The 11291-nt window shown below is 31.8% G+C and overlaps 1 protein-coding gene across 6 annotated transcripts in view; it reads left to right on the top strand.

The window, feature by feature from the left end:
- Positions 1-11291, top strand: part of CPEB2 (cytoplasmic polyadenylation element binding protein 2) — a 66079-nt gene that overhangs the window by 32196 nt on the left and 22592 nt on the right. For 3 of the 6 annotated variants that reach the window (XM_017498707.2, XM_017498705.2, XM_017498708.2), the window contains one exon: positions 4899-4922. The exons of the other annotated variants lie outside the window; for them this stretch is intronic. In XM_017498707.2, the coding sequence (XP_017354196.1) occupies positions 4899-4922 (24 nt within the window). The remainder of the gene's footprint in view (positions 1-4898; positions 4923-11291) is intronic. 6 annotated transcript variants of the gene reach the window in all.

Raw genomic sequence — 11291 nt, forward strand, 5'->3', positions numbered from 1 at the left:
TGTAGTGGTGTAACAGTAGCTAGCTCATAGTGGTTACTTACGTAGATTCTGAAGCCAGATTATCTGAGTTTAAACCCAGGCTGGCTTTTTCTATCTGTGTAACCTTGAACAGCTTACCTAACTTCACTTTGCCTCAGTTTGTTTATGTCTAAAACAGAGATTAGCGTACTGCCTGACTCTGGGGGACTGTTCTGAGAAGTGAGTGAATTTATTCACGTAAAGTATTTAGAGCAGTTTCTGAAAGTAAGTGTTAGCTAAGTAGTGGGTAATGGTGAACAGTGACAAAACTTGATTTGAAAGAGTAAAAATCATTTCCTATAAATACATGAAGTTGGATATGTCTGTGTTGAAGAATATAAAATTAAGAGAAAATATAACTGATGTTTTAAACTATTCTAAGTCTATTATAAGTAGCTAACAATTATGGCTCTATTTTATGTTGTTGCAGAAAGACAAACCAGAACTATTTGTTAGAAACTATCTTGGGACAAAATTTAGTAAAATTACTCTAAAAAAAAAAAAACCTCTCAAAAAAGGTGAAATAACTCTCTAAGGCAGTGTTTCCTAAAGTTTGATGCTGTAGCTCCCCAGAGTACTCAAGATGACTTTTGTTGTACACAAATACACATTAAAATAAATGTATAACTGTTGCAATTAAAGAACATTCCTTAGAAAATACAGAACTGACAGAAAGCTGACAGTGATTCTAGGCTTTAGTTTCTTTACCAAAACATACTGTTACAATTGTTAAGCCAATATGGGAAATATATCTGTAAACATATCTGTAAAGATTATATGATTCTACCTCTAATAGTTAACAGTTATGGTTTATCTTTTAAATATTCCTTTAAGTGGGAAAGAAAGAGAAATGGGATAAAAACCAGGGAGTTGATCAAACTCAGTAACACTATGGAGTGCCTCTGGCAAATCCTTAACTCTAAGCGTCTGTTAACTCAGATACACACACACACACACACACACACACACACACACACACACACACACACATATATTTTTTAAAAAGGTGTAATACAATAAATACCTGTATATTTCATGAGGTTGTAGAGGTATTTTTAATTTAAACAATAAAAAAATACTATATAAATTGAATTGACTGCTGGAGACTGTCACTATTGAAGAATTCAAGTTTGTCGAAGAGTCTGTATTTAGCATCCGGAAGCACTTTAGGGAAATGACATTATATAAAATTGTGTAGATTGTATTAAAACCAGAAGTGAAGTACTTCAGAAGTTAGAATGAAAGATGTATGTTTATATTTCTAAATGTATAAATCCTAAACACTTTTTATTATCAGTTTAAAAAAAAAAAACTGCTTACAATAGAAGCAAAGAGCAATACAAAATGCTGTATCATTCAAGTATTTGTATTAATATTTGAATTACACTTCCTTTACCGCTTTCTCAAGGAAAATAGCTTACATTTTTATTAGTACATGTTTTTTTTTCAAAAGAGAAACAAATAGCAGAAGCATTGGTGGCCAGGAGGAGGAGTGGGATTGGTATTAGCAAGCTAGTTAGAAACGTAAATTTGCTGTGATAACCCACATACAGCTATGTATGTGATAAAGAGCTTACTGTACCTTTTGAGAGGAAAAAAGTTATGTGTATCTTTTAATTAAGAAAATTAACTCAGTAATTGTACTTCTGAAGGCAGATGCTCTAAATATGTCTATTGAGTCGTAAAAATAGGAAACTGGGGTAACCATCTGTTCTTTTTTTTTATGCTGATGGAGTGAGTGGAGGAGATAAACTTTTGGGTATTGAAAAGGATTATGATTTAGAAGCATATTTTTCTCCTTAGTTTTGGCTTTTTCAAGTTGAAAAAATAAAAATGTCTTTAGTTTCCTCACAAGAGAACTTTAACCTGTATTTCTAGCTGATTTGGTGTGTTTGCCTATCCCTTCCTCTAGCTGAAGTAATTCAGTTACTACAACTGTAGCTGAGAGCCAGTACATACAACCCTACAAAGTCCCTAGTCGGAATGTTAGAATCATCCTGTTTTTGTTTTTTGTAGCTATGGATTAGAACCTTAATAAGGTGATTTGGAAACTAGAACCAAAACTGTAAAGCCACTTGTCTTCAGGCTTTTCTCAAAGCTTTCTTATTACCTTTAAATAAATAAGTACATACTTGCCTCAGTAATATATATTAAATAGCCAGCTCCTCATTTTTGTACAAATGAGGTTATTTTTATAACGCTTCATAAGCCTTCTTTATTTTTATACAAGAAATTGTTCCTTTTAAGAAATCACATTCTAAATGAGTTTGAAGGACATAGCGTTTTAAAATGTCTTTTTAAAAATATAACTCACAGTTTTTTTCTTAATAGGTAGATTTTTCTGATAATTCTGATTAAGAGTTACAATGGAACGTACTCCAGAAATTCACATAGAAACATGGGTAGGAAAGTGAATACACACACCATTGTTTAGTGTGATAGTGGCAGATTAGTTATTTCCATAACAGGGAATAGGAAATATTTCACATGGTTTAGCTTCATTTGTAGTCAGTTCTATTTTTGGTAATGTAGATACTTGGAATCTGAGAGTTGTCCAAAAAATAAGTAGAATAGCTCTTTATAGGATTCTAAAATTCCTCAGGTATGAGACAGTTGAAGAAATTTTCTAAATGATTATGTTCAAGCCAAGGAATGAAATGAAACTTAAGAAGCTATGAAATTTATACATATTTTTACCATTTTAGTATTGAGTAGCCTCAGCTAATAATATAAACTGACTATGATATCATTAATTTTCTCAATAGGTCAGGAATTAAATACCACATTATGACTTCATAATTCATCATTCAACTTTAAATTTGATGAAACTGTTTTTATTTGCTTTATAAATCTTCAACTCTCTACACCTATGAATGAAATTCTGCAAAGAAAATTTGTGCTGGATTAATACCATTAGGCTATGCCCAGGGATAAGCAGGAAGCCCAACTGACTCATTCTGTGAAATGTTTTGGGAACTATTGTCCATTTCTAGGCTTAATACAACTGTACACTCTTCTGTAGTCTGTTCTTTTATTTTGATACAGAGTCTCATTCTGTCACCCAGGCCAGAGTGCAATGGTGCGATCTCAGCTCCCTACCACCTCTGCCTCCTAGGTTCAGGCAATTCTCCTGTCTCAGCCTCCTGAGTAGCTGGGACTACAGGCACCCATCACCACACCCGGCTAATTTTTTTATTTTTAGTAGAGACGGGGTTTCACCATATTGATCAGGCTGATCTCAAACTCCTGACCTCAGGTGATCCACCTGCCTTGGCCTCCCAAAGTCCTGGGATTATGGATGTGACCACATGTGGCCCTGTAGTCTATTTTTGATCACTCTATTAAAATTTCTTCTATCAGTCTGATTTGTTCACAGTTGATCTCTCATCACTTAGAGCTTCATAAAGACTTTTATGTTTAGAAGACCTAGACAACAAAATTCTAAGTGCTACTTTCACTCCTATCTGAGGACAGAGGAATAATGTATAGGTCAGGTAAGCTATGAAATAAATCTGCCAGACTTTGAAGTAATTGGAGCTCAAGGATAGGTTAAGTGTGCAGCAGATCATATAGCTAAATAAAGACAATAGAATGACAGAGATGCAAATGAAGTTAGTTTTATATAGAAAGGTTCTGATACAAGCCTTTTATTGACTTATTTCTTAGAATTTAAATGACTAAGAGTTGACAAGTTTGTTTTTCTTACTTTTTATTAAAGAGGAACTAATGTGTTATACACACACTTACTTGTAGTGAAGCATTAGTATAAAATGAAAGAGTATATTTCATAATGTGAAATGTTTTCTTTTGATCTTTAAGTTTTATATTTTTAAGGTAGATATTTCTGACAACTTTCATCACATGGTTTTATTTCAGATTTATTCAATATTGAATTTTTTTCCAGGAATGAAAAAATCTGTGAACATAAACTGTTAATTTTTTAACAATCTTTTTTTTTTCTTGGCTTAGTGCCTTGGCTTCATATATTAATTTCAGGGTAAAAATACTCATTGTGTATGTAAATTTGTGGGGAGAAATTCTTTTAAAACAATTTGTGGATTTTATCAAACTGGGAGTTTCTTATGAAAAAGAAATTAGTCATTTTTTTCCATAGAAATTATGTCCACTGCAAGTAACATAGATAGAAATGCCTTTATACTTTTATGGTATTTACCATATGTACTATTCTATGATGATGTTGATAGTATCTGAATCCCTCTTACCCCATAGGTAGACATATAAACAATTAGTAGATAGCTGTTATAACATATATTAAAAGGATAGAAAGCATTATTAGCTATAGTAACTTCTCTAAACAAGTTTGAACATGGATTGATTTCTGAAATCCTGTCTGATCTGTATAGACTTCAGAGTATCAATTTAATAGTGGTATATCTTCTCATTCATCTATATCTTCCACTACTTCCATGCAGGGCTTGGTATAATGTGAATTGGATCTGAATAGCTATTTATTGGCCTATATATGCCATACCACTCTTTGAAAAAATGAGCATTTAATTCAAATTGTTTCCATTCATTGACAAAATTATTTGGGATGCTATTTAACTGTAAAGCGTTGCATATTTCTGATTAGATGAAACAAATACTTGTGAATTTTAACACAAATGATAATAAATTGTGTATTTCTTGTTAATTTCAGAGTTTTATATGATTCAGATGATATATATTTACCTATAAATAAAAGTGCTTTGTAGAATGGTAAAACATGCAAATGTTATATAGTGACATTGTCATTGCTCTTAAAACAAAGTAGCACTAATTTCCAGAAGCCCGCATAGCTTTTCTTATCAGAAATATTTGTATATGTGGGCTTATTTTTAGTTCTGACATTTTACAATTTGTCCTTTGTTTACATGCAGCAAGGAGTTATGGGCGAAGACGAGGTAATTCATTTCCGTTTGCTATGGTATAATTTTTTTCTAATTGGGTTTACTGATCAATGTTGTAATTAATTACTCTAGATTTTTCATGCAATGTCTGAAAACTCACAGAATTGTATTTTGATTTGAGCACTTGCCAAAATGTTTAATTTTAAATTTCTTAACTTTTGAACTGTATTTTCGTACTAACTGTTGTTATTTAATAAATTTTCCCTTTTTAAACTGTCGAGATTTAACTCTAGTTTTTAAAGTTATTTCTGTATCTTTTAAAATAACGATGTCTGCTTAAATATGTTTAATATTAGTGAAGGTAGCATGAAGTGTAATTTTTCTACTCTCTAAATGTATAACTGATTGTCATATTTATGATAAATAATTTACAACTCTAGATTGTTAGTTTTATGTTGACCCAGGTGAAAGTAGCACATACCAAATAGATTATTAACACTGATTTATAGAAATCATGTTGCTTATATTTCTGTTTTCTAAGAACATAACCCCTTCTTTTTCTTTCTTTCTAATACACACACACAAACACATACCTTCTCCCCTTTCTTTTTTCCTTTCCCTCCCCCACAAAAGTATTCCCCACAGAGTTCTTGTGTGGTATCCTAAGGAAAGAGGACTATGTGATGCAAGACTATTCATTGAACTTCCTAGGAAAGCAGCTGACATTTTCTTTGGCTAAAACTTTGCTTCTCCCATTTCCATGTGTGGACAAATAGATGGGATGAGAGGAAAAAAAGTATGCTACTAGATTATTCTCTAAATGAGCAATAATCATGATGTTTATATTGTTAGGTTTATTGCAAATGCCACACTGAATAAAAAGGGTTTTCTTTGACCTCTAAATATCTCCCTTAAGCCATGGAGGATAGATAGTAATAATAGTGCCCTTTGATCACTTTTATAATTTCAACTAGTCATGAATGTGTATACTTTTTAAACAAGCAAAATTATTTGCCACCACTGACAACCAAAACTAGTATTTTATATTCTTAAGTGGTTCCAATTTTATATTTCAGATTATCTGAATTTAACTTAATTTTTTAATATGGTTTCTTCAAATGCTTGACTGAATCTTTTGGTTCTTCAGTTTTCTAACCAAAAGGAGACAGACACTCAAGACTTAGAAAGTTGAAGCTGAACAACTTTTCTAAAGACTTAAGCTGAGAAGGGGGAGAAAGTTTAGAAGTTTAGTACCTGTTTTCAAATCTATGGACTAGCTTCTTTCACTATTCAACTTTAATAATGGATCTTCAGTTCTCTGAAACAAAGCTCACTTACCAATCTGTGATTTTTAGGTATTTTGAAACTGTAGAGCAATTCAGAATTTTTGCCTTGTTACATATTTTTGACCTTTTAACTGTTGTGACTTATGTTTAGTCTAATTTGTTATATTCTCATGTAAATATCATGATCTAAGAAGTTCTTAGGAATCAGGTATCAGAAAGTCATCTTATTTGTCTTCATCTCAGTTCAATAATTGTAGATTATGATTATGATATTTAAAAAAAGCAAAAAAATTTTTCCCTGCTTTTGTATAGGCATCTACTGTCATTCCTATATATCTCTATCCCCTAGAAGCCATAAAGAATTATTCAGCTTCAGAACTGCCTTCCTGTATTGGAATAAGGAAGACTCTCAACCTGGTTTTAAGATTTCTGATAAAAGCTTCCATTAGGACAGAACTGATGGTTGGCACACAATTTGGCTTAGCATAAGGGGGAGTGAATGCCCAAATTTTCACCTCAGATTATATGACCTTAGTAAATGTTTAGTTGATCTTCTATGAAAAGTAGTAGTCATCTTTTAAAATTTTCATTGTGAGAATCATGTGAAAAGCATACCCATTAGAAATAACTACTGAGAGATTTTATCTGAATTTTAAAGTATGCTGAAGTGGTAAGTAATGAATTTTTTTTTTTAACCTGCATACCAAAGGAATAAATCAGAAATGGGCTAGTCACCTGGTTTTCTTTCTTTCTTTTTTTTTTTTTTTTTTTTTAACTATTTTTTGCCTATTCCATGCTAGATACAATAAACCTCAGACTAATAACCTTTTAACCACCAAAGACCCCCTTTTATGGCCTCATGTTTTAGATTTGATCCATCAAATAAACTGCATTAAGTCATTATTTGTTAAAAATGAATTGCTTATCTTCTGTTCATGTGGGGTGTGTCACACTGAGTTAATGTAATTTTTGCTAAAAATGAGTTATGGCTCTTTTACCAGTGCAATGATGAGTGAACAGTTATTTTCACAGGACATCCTGACTTTGACTTTTGTAGTCCTGTTTAGGAAGAACTGTTTTTCTTCTTTCAGCCCAGGCATAAAGAAACTGTTTGCATTGAAAAGATTTCTCACTTGACTGCAGTCAAACCAAGTTACTATGAAAATGACTTGATGTACTTGAATTTCTTAATGATGTCAATAAGAACTTTAAATCAAGCTAGCTCTAGATATTATTTTATGAAATACACTTTAGGAATAATCAAAGTGTAATTATACTAGTAGTAAACAAAAAGCAGAGATTTATTTCCCTGCTTTTTATTTGAAACCTACTGCCTCTACTGCGTATTTCTATCCCCTGGCAGCCATAAAGAGTTCTACTCTGTAGTTGCCTACAGGATGGGCAACATTAGGAAGGAGAAGTGTTCACATGGGGAGCTGACGTTAGTATGTGGAAAACTGCATGTCGTTTGTATTTATTTTTTATTCATTGTTTCTTCTGCTCTATTCTGAGATTGAACATTTTTGTCTGGGATTGAAGGGAGGTGTGAAGTGTAACTTAAGTTCTTTCTATCCTTTCAACTTAACCTATTTCTATAGCACAGTCAGTTCCTTTAATAAAGGATTAAAGGGCTACTGTGTTCCAAAGGAATAAAAATATGTAGAATATTTTTAGTAATAGAAATAAAAACCTATTTTAGTTAATGGTACAAAGCCTCAGGAGGCAATCCTTTTAAGCAAGTAAACCCAAAGTTTGAGTTAGTAGATTACGTATGAGACAAGAAGATAGGAGAAATAATTTTAAAGGGAGACAAATGATGGAAGTTTAATTAGAGAAGTTCGATTTATTCCTAGTGTATAGCCATTCAAACTTATGTGCTGTAATAAATAAGGAATTAGTAATATTCTGCTTTAAAGTTGACCCAGGATTTTTGATTTGCAACAATCTTGTAAGTATCCAGATTAATTGTACACTCCCTAATATCATCACTGCCAGATCCTTTATGATTAAATCAAGGCTGAAATCCTTGATAAATACTTTCAATATTTGTGAGACAGTGGGCAAGATCTCTGAAGCATGAAGAAAACAGGGGTGACACTAGAGCAGCGGTCAGCAAACCATGGCCCACAGGCCAAGATTTCTATTTTTGTAAACAAAGTTTTATTGAAATGTAGCCAGTATTTACTCATTGACTTTGGTCCGGCTGCTTTGGAACTACAATGATAGCACAGTTGAGTAGTTCTAACAGAAAATGTCTAGCCATTAAAATGTAAATAAAATATTAATGTTTACTAATGACCCTTTATAGAAAAAAAGTGCTGACCTCCCTTCCCTAACCTTTAAGAGACTGACTGTACCTGCTGTACACCTATACACAGCCATATGAATTTTTATAGAAACAAATTTTAGTAAACCGAATTTTAAAGTAAATATATCTAGAAATTAAATAAAATTTGTAAAGACATATAAGGTGATAAATTATAAATTTTTAAGTAAAATATCTTCTTTATCCTTTATAAGATGGTTACAAACCTACTGGAAAAATATTTTTAAGCCGTTAGTGTACCTTGTGCCTTTCTCAGTTCTTTGCAGAAGCATATCTGAGTCTATTTGATCAAACATATAATGCTGAAAAGAGATCAATCTGAAATATACTTCTGTTTTTTTGATAGTTTTTTAAATTAATGTTTGGTAACATTAGCGTAACCTCCAGTGTCAGAGTTAGTAATCACCTATAACCTCCCAAGAAATTATCAATACCCCAAGGTTATGAAGAAATTCTAGTTTTGTTGTTTTAACTTTTACATTTAAGCCTGTAATCCTTCTTGGATTTTTTTTTTCAGCATCATGTGATATAGGGATCAAAGTTATTTTTCCCCCTCAACTAGAAATCCGTTTATTGAAAAGATTTACTTTTCTACATTGAACTGCGTTGGTACCTTTGAAAAACATCAAGTGACTGTATATGTATAGGCCCATTTCTAGACTCTATTATGTTACATTTATCTTTCTACTCCAATATCAGTTTTACAGTCGCAATAACTAGCTAACTAGTTAGTAAGGCTTGAAACTTGGTAGTGTAAATCCTCTAATTTTGGTGTTTTGTGTGCTGTCCTTGATTGTTCCTAGTCCTTGGATTTATCATAAATTTTAGAACTGACTTGTGAATTTCTAGAAGACAATGTGCTGAGATTTTGAATGGATTGTGTCCAATCTATAGATTGGATAATTTGGAAAGAATTTACACATAACCTGTTTTATTTTATTCTTTTAACACATTCCACAGCAAATTTTTGTCATTTTCAGCATAAAAGCCTTGCATATCTTTTATTAAGTTTATTTGTAGGTATTTGGTGGGTTTTGATGAGATTTGAATATGATATTTAAAATTTTTCCCAGTTTATTACTAGCATTTAGAAATAAATTGGTTTTTATAAATTGGCTCTGCATTTGTTCCCTAGACAAATACATTATTTCTACTAGTTTGATTTCTTGGCATTTTACATGTACAATTATGCCTATAGAAAATAGTTTTATTTTTCTTTGCCAGTATTCATGACTTTAACTTATTTTTCTCATCTTCTTTGACTAGTTATACCTCCAGTAGCACAATGCTGAGTAGAAATAGAGTGAACATCCTTCCAAACTTTCAAGAGAAAGCATTTGATAATTTATTATTAAAGACCTTCACTCTCTCTCACTTTTTTTTAAATGCTCTTTATCAGATTAAGGAAATTCATTCCTACTCCTAGTTTTCTGGGAGTTTTTCTTTTTTTAATTATGAATAGCTGTTGAATTTTATCAGATGCATTTTCTACATTTACGGAAATGATTTTATGGTATTTTTATTTTGGTCTGTTTATATGGTACAATTAACAGTAATTGATTTTAAAATGACAAATTAATCTTAATATTCCTAGGGTGAACCCCACTTACTCATGATCTGTTTTTCATTTTTATCTACTTCTGTATTCATTCTGCCAATATAGTTTTTAGGATTTTTACGTATGTGTTCATGAGGGATATTGGGGTCTCGTTTCCTTATAATGTTTTTGTCAGATTTTAGTATTGGAGTTGTGAAAAAAAAAGTTGAGAAGTACTTCCTCTTTCTTTATTCTCTGAAAGAGTTTGTATAAAATTAGCATTTTTTTCTTCTTAAAAAGTCTAGCTCATTTGATGTTTGTAAGTTCTGTGTTGATTGACGTGTCCTTTTTATTAATTTATTTCCTTCACTCTATTTTCTTTGTATTTTATTTGCTATTTTTCTAGCTTTTTGTGGTAGAAACAAGATGATTTAAGCATGTCTTGTTTTTTAACATGCTTTCAAAACTATGAATTTTCCTTTAAACATAGGTTTTGCTGCATTCCACAGAACGTATTTCATTACCATTCAGTTTTATTCCTTTGAGGTGTTAAGAACCTAAAAATGTATGTGTGGTATCATTCTTAGAAAGCCTGTTAAAAGTACACTACAGTGGTAGACATAACTTATTTAATGGTTCTCCTTTTATTCTCATATTAATTTAAAATATAGAATAATTGGTAAGGTAAAAAGTCTTACTTTGTTGATGATAAATACTCAGTTAACTCTTCTTTTAAATGAGTATTTAAATCTGTAGCTTTTATGGCTTTTTGAAAGAAAGCAGTCATTATTGTCCAACAGTGAAGATTCCTGTTAGTATGGCTAGTATGTGAAATGTTCTTAACCTTTTCATTACATCCTTGTTTAGCTGAACTTTGTTAATAGATGATAGACACATAGATTATAGATATTTTTAGTTATATGAATAGTAAGTGTAATATTATAGTAAACAAAAAGTTTGGGTCATTTTGGGGTCACTTTTCTCTTTGGCATTGCTTATAGTGTGATTTCTTTTGTCACTGCATTTATTTTTTTATGTAGACCCTAAGTATTTGTGATCCACATTTTTTCTCAACATAAATGTCTGTTAGAAAGCCATTTAAATACTTACTGTAGTTATGACACTGCTAAGTTTTTACTTGTGTTAGGGCACTCTAAAGTTTAAAACTTTCCAGGCCGGGCGCGGTGGCTCACGCCTGTAATCCCAGCACTTTGGGAGGCCTAGGCGGGTGGATCACGAGGTCAAGAGATCGAGACCATCCTGGTCAACATGGT

Source organism: Cebus imitator, unplaced genomic scaffold, assembly GCF_001604975.1.
Source record: "Cebus imitator isolate Cc_AM_T3 unplaced genomic scaffold, Cebus_imitator-1.0 Scaffold249, whole genome shotgun sequence".
NCBI classification, from domain to species: domain Eukaryota; kingdom Metazoa; phylum Chordata; class Mammalia; order Primates; family Cebidae; genus Cebus; species Cebus imitator.